This window comes from Larus michahellis, chromosome 1, assembly GCF_964199755.1.
Source record: "Larus michahellis chromosome 1, bLarMic1.1, whole genome shotgun sequence".
In the NCBI taxonomy this organism is placed as follows: domain Eukaryota; kingdom Metazoa; phylum Chordata; class Aves; order Charadriiformes; family Laridae; genus Larus; species Larus michahellis.
Window position 1 is genome coordinate 176,816,018 of NC_133896.1, and position 19,112 is coordinate 176,835,129.

Consider the following 19,112-nt stretch of genomic DNA (forward strand, 5'->3'; position numbering starts at 1 on the left):
CTGTGGAGAAACTCCTAGATTCATAGGGAACGTCTAAAGAGAAGTATGTTTTCACTTTAGCCAGAATCTTCATTTGTTTTTTTTAGCAGTCAGTCTGCTGTTGTGGGGTGAGGAGGCTGGACGTCTGCTGTAGTGACTAATTTCATGTTACTCCCTCTGGTAGTATGAGCTGCTGAGGGAAAAACTTTTCTGTACCCTCCCTGTGTGGCTGGAGGTACTGGAAACTGTTAAATCAGTCCAGTTCCTTAAGACTCAGTTCTAGGTTATTTCCATTCTGTAACTGATAGGTAGAAGATAAGTTCTGCCTGCCTGATCGTTTGTGGTGAAAACCAGAGTGTCAGCAGTGGAGTCTCCAAACTGGCACCCATTTGCCAGCCCACATCTTGGTTTGTGCTCCAAGGAGCATTTTCCGTTCTTGTATGCAAGTTCATAAGTACTGCTACTGAAACTGGTGCTCTGGCTAGCTAGAATTCATCATCTTATTTTCAAAGGGTGAAAAGTAAACTGTCTTAATGCTGTCTCTAGGCTTCCTTTCTGTGGGCTGCTGTAACATGGGCCATTTTATGGACAGGATGTACGCAGAACTGATACGTTCCAAGCAAGCGCTGTTTCGGGCAGTGGTTGGCACCCTAGCCTACAATTAAATGTAGATCTCGGGAATGGGAAATGTAATAACAGAAATGCATCCGTTTCTCTGCTTGAAGCCACGTTCCTAGCTATGAATTTATTCATCTGTAGATGACTGGTGTAAGACTGGAATTGTTGTGGAATTGGTTTCAGTGGTTTTCTGTTAATGTTTTGTTGATTTTTATTTGCAAAATATTAATAGAACCTCTTTTCCTGTTCCTTTTGCTGTCGAGGAGACTTGAATACTATTAGCTCTTTGTTTTACAGAAGGTAAGTTCTATGAATTGCACAAACTTGCTTTTGTTTTTTTTTTCTCTCAGCAGCTAAAAGCTACTTTTTCCAGTAGATGACCTAAAAATATAAGAACTATAAAAAGTAGCAGGCCACCTAGCGCTGATTAGGAAGGATGTTAATAAGGATGGTTGCAAGCAAACAAGGTTGGCATAGTTGGCAGGGCAAATACGATCCGCAGACAAGCTTGCCGACTTTCACTAGGGTTAACTGCAGAGCCAAAGTACCATTTGGTGAATGATAACCCATGCACTTAATTCTGGAGTTCATTGTCACACTGAGATATGTTAACTGTTGTCTTGAATCTCTAGTGCTTATGAGATTGAGCGTTCTTAAATAAAATCCCACAGCAATAGGGTAGCATTTAAAATTGCCCCAATTGCGCCGCGAATTCCTGTGGTGAGATCATGTTCCTATTTTCATGGAAGTATACTACACTGTGCATAATAGTGGCTTCTACAAGCCCCCTTGTAGTCTGGAGTAGATATGGTCTCAGAGGTGTCACATACAGCTTCTGAAAATAATTTGTCACCTCCACTTTTGGAGTGGGCTAGGCAATGATCTTACAGATTCATCCAATATTGGCCGTATCCAAAGTATGCTGATTAGGCGAAAGAACTGATTGTCGTCTTTTGCAGGTTGTATAAGAACTTGAGTGAGAGTTTGCTTTTACCTGGAGATGATGGTGGGGAGGGGGGTACCTCTATAAGAGGAAGGAGTCTCCTGCAAGGAGCAAGTAATGTACACAGATCAAGGCAAATTTGGGATAAACTCAATTGCAGCTTTCAGAGGTTGTGTTGTGAAATGTACAATTCATTCCAATGATTATTAAACCTATCTGTAAATTAACACACATTCAGGTCTTGATTCCAGTTTTTTACACCAGTAGTATGAGGAACTGGGGTGTATTTCTGATGCATATCATGTATAATATAATAACCACAGTTAATTTCTCAGTAATGGAAATGAAAGTTGCTCCTCCATGAAATTCCAGAGAACTCTGCAGCTTTATTTCAAAAATAGAGAGTCCTCTGGAATAAATATTTTGTGCCAAGGTGGTCCTATGTAGCAAACCTTTTAAGTATACAGCAACATGAGTTCTGTGCATCAGCACAGATGTACCTTTCTGGATATGGTTCATGTTGTTCATTCTACTTACTTCTAGTCAGACTGAGAATGCCAGGTAGCATCATCCCCTCTCTTAAGGGACATGTAGAAACTGGAACCAGTGTGACAGACTTCAGTTTAGAAGATTTGCCTAGCTTGCTTGCCTAAATCTCTAACATAAATATTCATGTGTTTGGGACTTTCAATATTAAAACAATTGTAATGTTCAATATAAATAAGCGAAAAATGATCAAAGGTGTTTTTGCAGTTGAAAGAAGCAGCAGATGTGGTGAAGCTGACTGTGCTGAGTGGATTTTTCTTCTTGCCCCAAGCCTTAAAAAATGTTTTCATGTATTTCATAAATTACTAATGTTCAAGGCCCAGTAATAGAAGTTAAATTGTTACCTGCAGCATCTTATGACAAAAGACTGGCCCCATTTCAGCTGTTAACTGTTGAATTGTAGAAGGTGTATTTATCCCTAGTCAGATTATCAGATAGATACATCTAACTTGAATGGGTTTTGCATATTTGATGTGTCTTGTAATTTTCTGACGTTCTGGTTTTTCGTGTGCTCTTCCTTTGTGTTCTGTGCTCTAGCCAGCAGAGATGAGCTCCAATCAAGAAAAGTAAAACTGGACTATGATGAAGTTGGTACATGTCAGAAAGATGTCATAAATGTTTGGGATAAGAAGTTACTAAACTGCAGAGCCAAAATCCGATGTGACATGGAAGATATTCATTCCACTTTGAAAGAAGGTATTTATGTAGGATGGCTTTTAACTGTGAAGTCTGAAGACTTATTTTTTTTGGTTCCCTTTTCATACTGAAGGAAATCTGTCAGCAATACACTTCTTCCAGTAGCACAAAATCATGAAAAAATTGTCTTTTTGCAACTGCACCCACCTCCTGCTGCCAAACAGAAAATACGTTCTGCTGTGTCTGCAGCTTACAATGTCAGCAATGCAGAAATATGTATAGTCATGCTCTTGAAAGTATCATCTTGTGCCCATGTCTTATTACATTGAAGATTGAACTTGGGAGCTTATGCAGCTAGCACTGTGACCTTCTGGTGTCTGGTCTGTGGCTTCTATCCAATTGACTCTAAGTTTCAGATGCTCTGATTTTACTTACGGAGCAGGCAGCACTGTAATGTCTGGTGTGGACTGTGCCCAAAACCTAGGGGAATCGCAACCAAGCTTCAGAGAGTCAGAAGGACCACATCTTGTGGAACCTGGACCTATGGTCGTCTTGTATTTCGCTTCCTCGAATGAAAGGCTGGGGATTTTGTCTTGGAAGTAGATCTTTCCGTGGCCTAGCCATAGGCCAGAAGGGGAGACAGAGGGCCTTGTTAGCATAATGTGGATGTAGAGTCTGATTGCACTGCTGAGCCCTCCTCCATAAAGTCTTATGTCTGTATTAAAGATGCTGAAAAACTAATACTTCAGTGTAAGCTGTCTGTCGTACAGAAGGGAAGTTTAAATTGCTACCGAAGAAAATTGTAGTAGAAATAAGGCTGTTCCTGTTAGTGACCTGCAGAAGACTGCCAACAAACATCTTTCCTTGCTGCCCTATCTTCTGCTGCTGGACTGTAGTTTAGGGTTGGGAAACAAGGATATGCTTTTTCTAATTTGTATTCTTGTTAAATAATTATTTGCCTGGAAAGTATTAGCAGAGTTGACTATTTATTTTGAGTTTCAAAGATCAGTTTACAGAGTGAGGGGGACATATGCAGAAGTCCCAAAGTAGTATTTTTATCTAGTTTATGCTTTCACAGGTGCTTGGCTGACTCGAGTGAAATGCTGTCTTTCAATATGAGTGGTTCTTCATCCTTCCTTTGGTATGCAGCATCAATGCTTTTAGGTTTGAGATGAGCATTTTGTAATCTGTAAATCTTTCTCCAAGCCTATGGACTGACATGAGCAGCCCTTTGGGAAGGGAAAGGGGAGGTGAACCTCCCTGCATTGTACACCTCTGAATTTAGTTCAGCCTTTCTAAGCAGGCTGGCCTGCATTCTGCGTGTAGTCATGTGTCTTTTCCTGCTGGAGGTTAACAACTCAGATGTGGCAAAACAAGTGTTGTCTTAATTGCCCAATGTACTGGTCAGTGTAACTGCCAGAAGTTTGAGGTTAATGTTTAGTTAATGGGACTGAACTGTGGCTATTGAGTTGAATATACCGCAGAGTAGACAACTTCTGAAGCTGACTGTTTGTAAGGGATCCTCCAGAATGGTTTGTGCAAGATTACGACAGAGCAAATTCTTGTGTTACAGCGCTAAAACTATGCCCCTGCTTAGGCCTCTTGGTTTTTTTGACTGATCACAGGTGTACCAAAAAGCCGTCGGGGAGAAATTTGGCAATTTTTGGCCGTGCAACATCGAGTCAGACACAGACTGCCAAACAAACAGCAGCCTCCTGATGTCTCTTACAAAGAACTTCTGAAACAACTGACTGCTCAACAGCACGCCATCCTTGTAGATCTTGGTATGTCTGTTTGTAGCTGGGAGATTTTTCTGACTTGTTTCATGTGTCTTTGAGTGGAAACACGGAAGCGGTTGCTGGAGATAGATGCTGCTGTATCAGCACCGCTTTCTATGCTGTCAGGATACATTCTGTGTATGCCACTTAGTGTCCTCTAACCAGATGATTTCTTAAGTTATGCTATTTGTATTTATGCTCTTCTACATCTGTCTGAAAAGAGAAATCGAGCAGCTGCTTCTGCAAGTTCTGTGCAGATGAGAATATGAAATCTCAGTGGATACAGTCAAAAATGAGTGGTAAAATACAGATTGATCTGAATAAGATCAACCAGCATAAGAAAGCAGAGAGAGGAGGTCTATGGGAAAAGAGAAGTGCTGGTTGTCAGATGAATCTGGGGGGTTTTTTTATGAAAATAATTAAATATCAACAACTCTTCTCTTTTTGCATCAGGACGGACGTTCCCAACGCATCCTTACTTTTCTGCCCACCTGGGAGCAGGACAGCTATCACTCTTTAATCTGCTGAAAGCCTACTCTTTGCTGGACAAAGAAGTGGGTTATTGTCAAGGAATAAGCTTTGTAGCTGGAGTGCTGCTTCTACATATGAGTGAGGAACAGGCCTTTGAAATGCTGAAATTCCTCATGTACGACCTTGGCTTCCGTAAACAGTACAGGCCGGACATGATGTCGCTACAGGTAAGCGAGTCCTTTTCCTGAAGCAAACCAGAGTTTTAAATGAGTTTTGAGCTCTCAGAGGCTGCTCGTCTTCTCCAGGGCCTTAAGAAGCTTCTTATGCTGTTTTGGAGTTTGTGAGGTCGAACCCCTCTCTGACTCCGAATTTGCAAACAGAGAAGCTCAGAACTTGCAGACTTTTCCTGTCACACGTCCCCATCGTCTGCTGGTTGGAAACTCTGCTTTCTCTGCTATTTTGCTCTTCCTTTTCTTTTCCTCACTTCTCTCTCTCCCTTATGCCAAAAACTCGATATGCTTGCGTCTGTATAGATGAAGTTTAAAAATAAATTTTGCTTTTCTTTGGTCCATAAGCACTTCGATATAGATTTTTCTCTTGTAACTCCAAGTCAAATCAATAGTGACACCCAGTGGCCAGTCAGTGTACTCCACAGGCATTTGTACTTTGGACGACTATGTCATGGCTCATCATTTGCACCTCTTGTCTCTCATCGTCCTCTACCCCGCCACCCTCAACACAGAGAGAAAACAGATGAATTTTTAATCGTTTAGGTTGTTTATGAAACGATGCGTGTTCTGCAATATTAGTCTTTTAACAGCTAGCTATAGATACTCAAGGCTGCTTAGGAAGGAGATCAGATCTGTATCAAAGTTTGAGAAATCTTTCACCTTGAGATTCAACTGTCCACTGACTTAAATAATTATAAGCCCCTAATATTATAAAGGGATACACCACTACTGAGTTAAAGCTTGTAATCCATAGTGAAGAACGAGAAAACTGAGGCAGATAAAAAGTCTCACTTCTTTTCATGCTCCTGGCACAGCAAAAACTTACAATTAAGTAAAAAGTTAAGGGGGAGTTGCCGTCCACCTTTCATGACCAGTCACTTTAGGTGCTTATTTGGTAAATGTCCAGCACAATTGTAGTTAAACAAGTTGTATGTGCTTATTCCAAAAAAGATAGAGGAGTGTTTTACTGTGGATGTAAGTATGCTATAACAACTTCATTGTGATGAATTAAGGGTGAACAGCCATAAAAAGCATCGTTCTGCATCTTCCCTGTCCCGTTCCCTCCTACCCCAGTATATTTTGAACCAGTGGGGGTCAAAGTGTGATAGATATATGGTTATGTGACTTCCCCCCCCAGAAGATGCTCTTTTAGTGTCTCTATGTTATACTGCAGTTGTAGACTTTTAGTAACATCTGATGGTTTGAGAGCATGCAGGTGTACAGGATTTCAGCTTTTGATTTAAATGATTCTGAAACTTTTGTTGTCAGAAGCTCTTGGGAAGAACGCATTTTAAGTTTGAGAAGCTTTACCCCACTTCTAGTGCTTTTTGCCCTGTAAATGAAACGACCTCTCTTTCCCCACAGTTTGCTCCTAGGCAGTTATCCTGTTCTAGGCAAAAGTACAAGTTTTGTCTGCTCAAGACAAACTAGACCATTGAGGATGACTTAAAGGATCTCCCTAAAGCCTGACCCTTTGTTTTGGTTTTTAACAGGAGCACTTGGGAATTCTTTTCCATTTACAGTACTGAAACATGAGTAAGCTTATATGTAGAATTAGTTTCTGTCCTGTAGAAGAAAAATGTTGGATGTTTATTTAGGATAATGAAAACTTATTTGACTTATTGTTGTCTGGAAAAACTAGTAATCTAGATCCTTAGTTCATAATGAACTCATCGAATTGGTTTACTGCCCCTGTGATACTATTCAGATTTCACATGTAAATGTGTTTTGTACCGACATTGTCCAGATTGTGTTTAATTAGTATCTTTGGCAATGAAAGCAAGGACTCAAACACATGCACAAATTTAGCTAATTTGCCTGAATGAGAAGTTGCCTGTCTGCTTGCAGATACCGCTGGCTGATAGAGAGTTTCAAGTGCAGTCAGCTTTTGGTAGGGAAGAAACATGACTGCTAAAAGTAGGAAAGAAGCTGGATCCAATAAGTCATTTTCTTGTTGAGGAATGGATTCACCTTAAACATAAGGCACTGTTGACAGCAAAATTGGACCTGACAGCTAGTCAATATATGCCTGCTTCTCTCATCTTGTGCTTTCTGAGAGAAGCATTGCTCTGTTCTGTGAGCGACTTACTGTGGAATATAAACTATCAAAATTGAAAGGAAATAGTTTGCTAGAGAGTGATATTTTTAGCAATGTATAGCAACTTTTAACCACTTTTGCTTTGCAACCTTTTACAGGTTGTATAGCAACGCTTTTTGCATCAGTATCTTAAATTTCTCTGGACCACTGGCATGTGGGAAGTGTGCTGGGAAATATGTGTGTGGTACATCTCTATTGACCCACCGTATCTAACATACTTTGTGTGTACAGAAGCTGTCTAAACTGATGACTGTAGCATAGGAGTTTTAAATGCAGCCAAAATATGGCCAAGATTCAGGGATGAAAGCCGAAATGTGTAAATTTAGCCAGAAATAGTTCAACTCTGTAATGGAGAGTTTTGGTATATTGGGAGAGGTACTTCAGCTTTCATTGCTGCAAGACTGAAAGTTCTGGTTTGTTGATAAAGTTAGGTCAATATATTCTCTTCTTACCTTATGCCTGTGAATCTGAAATGATACTTCATTAATAATGAGGTTCAAACTGTTCTTTGTTATTGACTACTGTGTTGGTTTTAATTCATTAGGGGTGGGTTGTTTATATGTGGGTAGATATCACTTGAGGCCCCAGGTAACAATTAAGCTTCATTTTACAGTGCCATTTGTACTGGAGTTAATTTCCCTCGAGTGAAATGTGAATGGTTTGGAAAACTGAGTAAAGCTTAACTTTTCTTTCTCTACTTCCTTCTCCCCTCCCCACCCCCAACCCCCTTGTGCACTGTAGATTCAGATGTATCAGCTCTCAAGGCTTCTTCATGATTATCACAGAGACCTGTATAATCATCTTGAAGAAAATGAAATCAGTCCCAGTCTGTATGCTGCACCGTGGTTTCTTACGCTGTTCGCATCTCAGTTTCCATTAGGATTTGTAGCCAGAGTATTTGGTAAGAAAGTTTATTCTCTTGCAATAATAAATAGAACAATGTTGTCCATTGTGTTTTGAAACTCTCAGGGAGCAGTTTTCTACATACTATGGACATTTAGGGTAACTTTGTGGGTGACAAGTAGCAACACTCTTCATGGTGGGATTCAGCTCCTTTTCAAGGAGGAAAACCAAAAGGTATTCTTTGGAACATCAGACTTGAGCAATTAAGTATTTCTGTTGTTATTAGCCAGGAGACTTCTGAAATGCGAACAGCAAGAAGTTTATTGCTGCAAATGTATTTTATGCATTAAGCACTCAGTTCATGTCTATAGAAACTTGCAAATTGAAAAAAGAGAACGCATTGGCTTCCAAGAAAGTATTTCTGAATAACTGATTCTAAAGTGCTTTCTAATAAAAATTAAAGTAAACTTGAACTTAAGGCTGTTTCAGGTATTCATGTATATATTGAACAAGTTCCTAGTTTTAGTATGTCTCTTGTTCCATTTAGATAGTTTTTTCATGTTATGCTTCTCTTCAGTTAACATCTAGTACAGAAGCTTAAATATTGATTGTGCCTTGTAGTGTTTACAGTATCAGCATGTCAAGTACTTTCTTTTGTATTTTTTTATTGTCAATAAGAACTGTCAGCTTAATCAAATCTCTACTAATGCAGCTTTTTTAAAAAAAAGAAAAAATTAATGTAAAACTCACTGTGCTCAGATATAGACCAAGAACTCAGGAGCGTGTGTCATGTACTTCCTCTTAAACCAGACTTCTTTTCCATTTGATTTTTCTGTTTTCATCTGTCATGTTTTGTCTTTTATTTTTTTTATAGAAATTTAACCTGACATTTCTCTTGCGTTTTATTACTGGACTGTGTTAGGTTTTAATTAGTTTGGTCGTGGCGGTTTGGGCAGGAAGAGGGGGTTGGTTGGTTGGTTTTGGTTTTCACTTTTTTTGGACCTAATGATTTCTCCATTACAGAGTTTTTTGTTGGTGTTTGTTTTTTGGGTTGTTTTTTTTTTCAGCAAACTTTTTATGACTGCTCTGTTGGTCATCAAATGATTGGTGTGTCTGTTTTTCAGTGGTATTCACGTGATTGGTACATCACTTTCCCAGTGGATTATTGAATTCTGGGGCACTAAAGCATTTTTGGTTTTGGTGGTTTTCTTCTTTTTGATTTGTATTTCAAGGCTAAAGTGTTCTGTTCTTTTTTTTGTCTTCAGTAGGCTTTGAATTTGGAAAATGATTTTTTTTTTTTTAAGGGTGGGGAGTGTCAGTATTCATTTCTCTGTGAAATGAGCTGAGCGAGGCGTGTTCTCATTTTAAAACTCGCAAGTCACTATATTGCTTTACTTCCTAACGCTTTGGAGTCCTGCATCCTCAGTGTTTTATGGGCCATTGTCACATACCAGGAACAGATGGTTAATGTCCACCCATTGCCTATTATGTACTTGTATTTATGCTGCTCGAACGTGCATCGTAGACTTGAGAAGGGGGACTTACAGGAACTGCGTTCAAGTGAGATGGCTGCCTCACCAGTGTCCTGGTGTTACCAAGAAGATGACCTCTTGGTATCAGGATCAGAAGTTGAGTTTCAGTTGCGTAGCCCTGCTCTTGGTGATGTGACAGAGCCAACAGCACAGGAGGCTTATTTGAACCGCTCATGTGCTGCGTTCGTCTCAGTAACTGCAAGGCCAGTGCTGCTGATTGAGTTTGTAGTTACTGTGATCAAGTTTCCAGTTTCTGTGCAGTCTGTCTACTGACTTCTGCAGACCCTTACCACTCACATCCATGTAGTAATAGTGATTCTGTGTGAATCTGTGAAATTCTAGACAATGTGATCACTACTATGGATTTTAAAAATAATATGATTTAATTAAAATATTATTAAAATAATAATACGGAATCTACATAATTGTTTCTTAAGGGCTATCTTCTCCCTGTAGAAAACAGTAAAATGTCAGTATATTGTGTTGCGATCCACTCCTTAATTGCTTCTTAGTCATAGATGCATTTAGAAACAGTTAGCAGTTAGTTAATAGTCTGTAGTCTACAGTAGATGATAATGAAATGCTTATTGCAGATAACAGTTACAGACATAACAAGCATGCGATGTTTTCTTTAATGCGCTCTCACATCTGCAAGATCACAGAAAACGCTTTTGTATGCTTTAGCCTCATGTTGAAATAAGACAGATTGCACTTCTAAACTGAATAAATCTGCAGTATGATTGATTAAAAGAAAAAAAATCTCAGCAAATATATATATTTATCCAATACTTTAGGAGTCATTTTCATGATATTTTAATGATCTTCTTTTTTAGACATTATTTTTCTTCAAGGAACGGAAGTCATATTTAAAGTAGCACTGAGCCTACTTAGCAGTCAAGAAACATCTATAATGGGATGTGAGAGTTTTGAGAACATTGTTGATTTTCTTAAAACCGCTATTCCAGATATGACTCAGCCTCAAATGGAGAAAATCATTACCCAGGTAAGGTTGTTTTTCTCTTCACTTTTTACCACCCATTTAGCTTTCTTTAAAAGAATCGTGCCTGAGGTATATGTAAAAGTCTTCTCAATATCTTGCTTTTGGTTTGAAATGCAAAGGAGTTGTCTTCCCAGGAACTTACATAGAAATAGGACACAAACTAATTTCAATGGATTTTGAACTGCAGTTTTAGCAAGACTTTAGTTGCTACCTCAAAGTTCACTACAAAGGTTCTTTTGTGCCCCAGCTATTGGGAAAAACGTGGCTTTGCTTACAAATGTTGTGTCACCATCAGAAGGGTAAAAGTAGCCTGTTTTCCAAACCTAAACCCAGATGTTGCTCCCTGCTACTGGGTGAGCAGTCCAGCAGTTTGTGATGGGAAGCACAACTTGCCATGGTGGGAAGAGGCAGCATCACAACGACTTCTCCTGGTCCTTTGAACTTCTGGCTGCACAGGGCTGGGTACCCCTGTAGGAACTTTTCTGACACCTCCAACTTAAAATCCTACAATTAGGAGGCTGGTGAGGCCGTTATTAAAATCAATGTCAAACAAACTTTTGCTGTTCTGTGGCAGGGGGAGCTTCTGTCCTTCTGGGGATCACTTTTAGGGTGCCCTCATGCAGCTTCCCCTTCTCACCTCAGCCCTGTCCTTGGAAGAATCACATTTAGCAGGTGCTTGATGCCAGAGGTAAAAGCCCGTCAGGATTGAGCCCTGCCTTTATTGGGTAATGGAAAGGAGGACTGGAGTAGTGTTATTTCATCAGTACCGTTGTAACTTTGTGGTAAAGGGTGAGGCTATGAGAGAAACAAACAATTGCTGGTGCTGATATGGGAAAAGCACCTGCTAAAGCTTCTTGTGAAATACTGTCAGTGGCTGGGATTTTCATCTCTCTACATCTTCTTTCCTCTGCATTGAAGCTGCAAATTGAAATGAGTCTCAATCTAGTACCTTAACTGTGAATCTGAGCAGTTTTCCCCTTCAGGTGGTAATTCGGAGATAACAGAAGAGCTCTAGAAAACCATCTCCGAATGCAGTAGTGCAGTTAACACTGATACATTCCTATGGCTTGAATGTTTCAGGTGCTGTCAGTTAAGAATTCATTTTTAGCCAATGTGTAAATCTTCATTTCCTTGTTGCACTGGTTGTGATTGCCATGCTAAACCTGCGTCAGGCACTTTAGTGTCTACCTTCACAACTCACTGATTCCGGCAATGATAAGAGATGGTAATTCAATATTTTTGATACTATTGGAAAATAAATCTCTGTCCCATGGTCTGCATGGGTTGCAGAGCAATCATGCTGCGTTGAGTGTGGTAGAAGTGGCTTTGTGCAGAGACAGGTCTGATTGAGTAAAGAATGGGTTATGTAGCCTGAGCGGGGGTGGATGTGGTTATAGAGAGGAAGATCTCCTGCTGAGCAGTCTTCTGGATCTGCATTCATGTGTAGACTGCCTGTATTATATTGCTCCTACCTAGGCTGGCTGCAGGTGGAGTCGTTTGTCTGTCTCCGCATTGTAATTCCCAGGACCGTCCTCTTATAGTGGATAATGAAAGAAAAATGTAGACATTGTGCAGGACTATAATACACTGATAAAGAACTGACTGGGTAGCTACACAGAGGAAAATGGCACTTGCCCAGCTTGAACACCATATGTAATTTAAAGTTTTACCTCATTTGAATTACCTGAAGAACACTGAATGTAATGTAGAACTTGTTTTGTTGCGGGATCTGTGTGTGTCTTCTGTTGGTGTAATGTTTGTGACCTCTAGAACAAAGAGCAGAATTAATAAATATCACTGAAGACATCCTTCCCTTCCTAGTCTAAACTATTTGGTAACTGCCAGAAGCTGAGAGGCTGTGACTAGATGTATAAACAGATAAGGGTCACATGCTCCCATCCCTGCTAGTTCCATAGTCTTCAGAATGCTTTGTCACCAAAGCATCCCCATAAGAAAATAGTGTTTATTCACGCAGAGGTGGAACACGGGGAAACTGTAACCATGAAGAGTGTTTTTATAAAAGTCTATAAATGGGCACTTGGAGTCAAGAGGTCCAGTTCTGAGGGTGGAGATCTGACGACTCCTGTATTATTCTTCCTCATTGTGTGATCTTGCTCCCATCACAAGCTGGAGAGACTTGAATTTAAAAACTTCTTGAACTTCTTAATATTCCTGAGCAAGGGATATTAAGACTTGGTCATATTATAAAATTTTTGGATTAAATAAGGCTTTTCTGCTGATAAATCTCATAGGAAGAGATGGTATTTGGTAATTGTAAAAGTGATGATACAATTTATTCTAAAGTCCATGATTTATTATGGCTACAGTAAGAACTCTAGATGCTAAAATGCCCTTACAGTAGATTTCCCCTTAAAAAACTCTTTTGAGAGGAACAGGAAAAAAAATTAAGTTAATCAAGCAGAGTTGCCTGTTAACCAAACATTCATGTGGAATAAGTGCTTTCTACTGTAGTTAAAAATCGTTTTTCCTCTCATGGCAGGTGTTTGAGATGGATATTTCAAAACAGCTCCATGCCTATGAAGTGGAATATCATGTTCTGCAGGATGAACTGCAGGAAAATGTGAATCCCTGTGACGAAGGTGAACCCCTGGAGAAGCTGGAGAGGGCAAACAATCATCTGAAGAGACAAAACATGGATTTGTTAGAGAAGCTACAGGTAAATGACTTAAGACTACAAACTCATGGAGAGGTCATATCTATGAATCAGAGGAGTAAGTGTCCTTAAGTCTAAATGAGAAGTTGCCTAACTGCAAGACCTTATGCAGTTGAGCAGTTCTCTCAATTACAGTGATTTACTTCTGTTAGACATATTTTAACTCCTTTGTCATTCCTTGGGCTTTACCTTCTTGATTCAGGTTTCTTTTTCTCAAAATATCTCTACCCTTATCTCCTATAAAATCTGTGGGCAAAATTTGTGTGTCTTGCTGAAAAATAAATTCTCTGTCCCTTCATCTCTTTGCTTCCCTATTGGAAAGTTTTAAGAAACAATCCATAGTGCGGTGAGCTTGCTTTCTCCAGACCTTTCTAGGCAGTATCGTTCTGTATCCTTCAGCTGAAGCTCAAAGTCCTGCTTTTGAAAGATGGTCTGTCCTAGCAGACTTGAGTACAGCTGAGTGCCCACCAGACTTTGCCCAATAAAGTCATGCTTTAAAAAAGTCGTCTCTCTCTTCTTCACTTATTCGCCTTTTCTTCCATAGCCTGGCACAGACTTGTTTCGGATTTCAGTATGTATTGTCTTGCCTCTTCCTGAAAAGACAAGCTCTTCTTTTTGCATCACCAGGCCATTTCTTCTTAAATTTGTTAATTTTAACAGCATTGGGAAGAGCTCAGAGAACACCTTCAGCTTCTGAAACCTGAAAATAGAAACAGGGTAAAAAGGAAAGATCATGTCCTCGTTATTCTCATGTTTGTGGGCTAAGGGTGCTGTGCTGTGTTCTTTTGATATTGAAAACAGAGGTCACTTGCTTTTTTACTATTACTATTTTTGCTTTATTATTTTTTTTAAATTTATTTATTTGCTGCTGCCTGGGCTTTTACTTCTGTTCTGAAAATGCACCAAGGGCATACAATAGTTACGAGTGACTGATTTGAAAGGCTCTATTGAAGCTCTTCTTTTCTTCCAGAGTGTCATACTGTAAATGCATCTTCCTCAGTTCCTTAAACTCTTCATCTTGTTTTTTTGTGTAGCTTTTGCATTCCTCTGCTTGTGCCCTTTCCTAGGAATGGTCAGAATTTCCCCCAATTCCCACTGCAAGACATTTGCTACTGCTCTGAGGTCCAGGGTTTCTGAGTACTGCTCAGTTGCTTTTTTCCTAGAGGAAGCTGTAGAGGGAGAATAGGGAACACGTCCGCTTCTAGACTTAACATTGAGGTTCTCTTTCCCTTTAACCACTCCATCCTGCTAATTTACTTTATTACGTGTTGTTCTCCATCACTGTCACACAAGTCATCTCTTCCAGTGCTACTCCAGCTGCTGTTTTCCATTGTCTACCTGCAGCTCCAGTTCCTTGTTACTCTCAACTGCCCCTTGCTTGCTGCAGCTTGCATGTCTCCTTCCCTCTGTAAAGCTTTCGGAAATCCTTCAGATTGATCTGGCCACTATAAGGACACTATACTGTGTATGATACACAGTAGGCATTCCTTGTATCATCTGCCTATACAGATGTCTTTTAGAAACATCTATGTAGTTCTTTCCTTAACATTTAGCATATCATAATATAAGAAAAGTTATTCAGAGCATCTCAATTTGTTATAATGTTACTGTTTACAGGTTGCTCATGCTAAAATTCAGAGTCTGGAATCCAGCCTGGAGACTATTTTGACTCGAGAGAACAAAATGAAGACACTAATTCAGTCCCTGGAACAGGAGAAGATAGCATATCAAAAGACTCTTGAGCAGATAACGAAGTATTTGCCAGCAGAAGCGTTGTCTGACTGTGAACTGCTCCTGAAGGAAGTAAACTACAATCCAAATAATAAAATAAAATAAGGAGTAAGCCATAAACCAGGGTTTTCTAGGCAGCATTTATTCAAAAAAAAAAAAAAAAAAAAGGGAAAGAAAAGATGATTATGCTGCTTTCAAAGGACTTAGCAATAGGCAACGGTATTATCCAAAACTAGTGCTGGGACACTCATAACTACAGATGGGCTTTGTCAGTATGCAAATTCAGGCTATTAATTTTTTTATGATTATGTAAATAAATCACAAGGGGGAAATAAAGGATTCTCACATGTAATTATGATAAGTAGATGTATATTTAGAGTTGACCTAAAGGAAAAAGAGAAATTTCAGTAGTCAGAGCCAAGTTAATGGTGATCTAAAAATTCACTCTGGATGTGCTTGTCTTGTAGTGAAATGAGGATGATGTGTCTTTATATATGTGTATGTTGAATAATACTTGAAGGAAAAAACAAAAAAGAATGTAATCTTCCCTCCAAAGAGCAGCATGTTTCACATCTTCTGTGGAAAATCTAAAATCTATGTGAACTCATGCGTGCCTCTCTTAATTCTACTGACATTGTGTGCACAGACCAATAAGCAGAATAAGTATCATGACTTGGTTCGTACAGAAAGAGCTCTACTGCCATCCGCTGCCTGGGCTGTACGGGTCAGCAGTGTAATTCCACATGCATGTTGGAACTGGAAACAAAAAGCATCATGTCATAGCTCCGCCTCCGTAACTCAGAGCTAAGAAATAGTTATCTATACACACTCACAGGACTTGTAAAGGCAAGAGCTAACAGTGACTGCTATTTCCTTCCCAGCCTGTTTGCTTCCACCTGTCCTGGGGTTGGTCTCGATGAACAGGAGGAAGGCAACAAGGCTGTGGATGGTATTTATTCTCATGTTAATTTTCCACAGGGGACTTGCTGTCATAAGAGTTAGGCGTGTAAGAGGTTCTCATTTAACCAAAGAAATACTGCAAGAAGCCTTGTCTTACCGTGGTGGGAGCCAGAAAGCTGTTCTTAAATTTTATTTGAAGGGAAAATTGAGGCAGGTTGCAGGAAGTTGAGCATAAGTGCACAACAGAGGACCAAGCAGGTTTCAAATATTATGTACCTTTCAGTTTTCACATACACAGTGGATATACATTTCAAAGGGGATTCTGAAGTACAGGTGCAGTTTTAATAATGCTTTCCAGGTTATTCCTGTTTTAATACTGCTTTGTGATCTTCTTTTTAAAACAAAAGTCATGAATTTGTGTGTTCTGGGCGGAAGGTGAGGTAAGCTCTGATCATTTCAAGGGAGAAAATATGTTTATAAAGGTATAAAAAGATGCATATAGATTTGGAAATGTTTTTGAGTGGAATTTTTGAGAAGGCTTAGACAAATGTGTAATAGGCACGTATTTTGGAGTGCATGTCTGAACCGTTAATTGAGTGTTACAGTGGCTCATATTGTCTCTTGCCGTTTATACTGTATTTCAGGAAACAAATCTTTTTTAGTAAGAAAAACAGATAAGCGAAGTGCCAAATCCAGCAGTGTCTTTATGCATAAGATTGTCTGATTTAGAAAGCAAGGACTGAATATCACTGCTTTCTAGGTATTATGCTTTATGTTAATGTAAAAATAAGGATCAACGATGCTGATTTGCTGCACGCTGCTGTGGCACTTAGGGGTTTGGGATCTCCTGGGTTTTATTTTTGTTGTTGTTTTTTACTTCCATGGTGTTTTATTTGATTAAAGATATTGATTTCCTTAACAGTCTTTCTTTTTACAGTTGGGGTGAAAGGTCTTAACACTGTGTATAAAATTACGTGGCATCTGTTTAGATATTTCAAGAATATTGTATTGTATTAGGTGGGAAAATGCCAAGTGAAAAGGCAGTTCTTTGCGGTTTTGTTCAGAGTAAGTTTTAGCTGGTGTGTACATACAAAACCAATCCCAGAAACTGCAGTAGTGTGTATTACAAAGAATCAAGGTTATTCGGATACATCTATTTTTTTTTTTAAAGATGCACTGAATGTGCTTTATCCTCTATTTCACTTATAAAATTTTTCATGTAATGCCTGGAGAAATTCCAATAAATGTCATTGCTGCATTTCCCATGGCCTCTGGCTAATTTTATTTTTGTACACTTCAAGTACCAACTTCATTCTCAACAGTACTGTTCACACAAAAGACAAAAAGGATCTGGGTTTTAGTTTCTAGTTGTGGGGGAAAAAACCTACGGGACTTGTAGAAGGACACGGGGAAGATAGGAATTCTTACCGGGGAAAATAGTCTTGCATTGTTCTTCATTGTTCTGAAGATAAAATGATTAAAAGGTATTTTTCTTCTGTAGCAGTACCTTTAGTACGTATGCATGTTCAGAATAATAATTTGACGATCCCTACGCTGTGCATCTATCTTGGGAGGAGGTGCGGGACACCATATCAACAAGTAGGAGTAAACTACAGATGCAAAACCACACTGAGGTAAGTGCCTCATGACATTAGGACATTTGTGTTCTGAACACAAGTGTGCCTTGTAACTGAGTCTCTCTGGAGTGTCTAGCTTGACATCTGCGCTCAAGCAGGTATGCTCCAAACCATCTTCAGATGAAGGCTGCGAATGGCGTGCGTGTTTGTGTCCATCTCTTTGTCTCTCCCTGTCTGTCATATGGATAGCTTTACAGCTGTTCTGTTCGGGTTGCGGTTGTGCAACTGTGAAGAGGGAAGTCTAAAGCGCAGTGGGCCAGAGACGGAGCTGCAATGATGTTTCCTTGGGAGAAGGGACAGTTCCTGGGTACGCACAAATTGCTCTTTTATTCCTGTATCTTGTTTTTCTGTTTGGGGGGTAAAAAGTTTTCAGAATAAAGCTGCTGTTCTGCCTGAGCTAAGCACAACAGCACTCTCAGTTTTTGCGCTCAACTTGCTGAGAACTGACTCGGGAGGAAAAAGCATCTGATGTTTTCAGGAACAGCTAACTTAAACTGGTTTCTGCTGGCAGAGGGCTTTTTTTGAAAGTCTGGGAAGACGTCCATGCTTTTACCTAGCAAACTAACCTGTAAATGAAGAGTACTACTTGCCAGGAATGCAGCTGAAATAGGCCAGTCTGATAAGAAGGGTTAACGTATGGTTACTCACATCTTTTATGGATAGAAAACTTGGCCAGAAAGTTGGGGTTTGGTTGGTTGTGTTTTGGGGTTTTTTCCCTCTCCTAAAAAGGAGAGTATTTATTTCTCTCCTAAAAAGAGGAATATTTATTTAAGGTGCCTTTAAGTTGCATTTTGTTCACTTCTCTCTAAAGAAGCAATAGATTTTACTGGAAAAAAAAAATAGTCTCCCAATAAATGGCATGTTCCAGTTGAAGACCTGACTTCAAATCACAAATCTAGCTAATCTTAAGTGGTTTGCTTAATATCACTACAAGAAAGCCAAACAATTTGTAACACAGGAAAGAATTTCAACAGTTTGGTCCAAGAATTTGATGTTACTAGTATGATCCAGAGGGTCTACATTTGGACACTTAATCTAAACCTAAAACCACATATGTATTAGTGTGAAAAGCCTTCTGTGTGTTGAGGTGAATAACCCCAGGCACTGTTAATAGTGATTATCCACTCAGTCTTTGTAGCCATAGATGGGTGTTGACAGGCCTGTGCAGGCCGTAACATGTCAAGCTTTGTGCCGGGCTACACCATCCGTTTGAAGAACTGTAATTGATTCTGTATTTCTGTAGTTCAGCTTTTCCTGTCGGTCTTAGCTGTGTAATGTATTTAACGTATGCTTTGCCTTCCTCAGTCTTTCTAGTGACTAAAAAGAACAAAATTTAACTTTCTTTTCCAAAGAGGCGTATTGAACGCTTAGCTGTATCCTTCCTCCAGACGTCTGGTGTGCGAGGGATAGAGTTTATATGCCTACAGTTTAATATATTAGCTCACTCTGTCTGAAAGCATATTAAACTCGTTAGTGACAGTAAAAAGTTGGGGAGT

General features: G+C 39.5%; 1 protein-coding gene across 4 annotated transcripts in view; it reads left to right on the forward strand.

Moving 5' to 3' along the window:
- TBC1D4 (TBC1 domain family member 4) overlaps positions 1-17,242 on the forward strand; it is a 114,090-nt gene extending 96,848 nt beyond the window's left edge. For all 4 annotated transcript variants that reach the window (XM_074563837.1, XM_074563846.1, XM_074563855.1 and 1 more), the window contains 7 exons: positions 2,624-2,782; positions 4,348-4,506; positions 4,954-5,198; positions 8,041-8,200; positions 10,508-10,677; positions 13,175-13,351; positions 14,966-17,242. In XM_074563837.1, the coding sequence (XP_074419938.1) occupies positions 2,624-2,782; positions 4,348-4,506; positions 4,954-5,198; positions 8,041-8,200; positions 10,508-10,677; positions 13,175-13,351; positions 14,966-15,184 (1,289 nt within the window). In that variant the 3' untranslated portion in view covers positions 15,185-17,242. The remainder of the gene's footprint in view (positions 1-2,623; positions 2,783-4,347; positions 4,507-4,953; positions 5,199-8,040; positions 8,201-10,507; positions 10,678-13,174; positions 13,352-14,965) is intronic.
- The last annotated feature ends 1,870 nt before the right edge of the window (positions 17,243-19,112 follow it).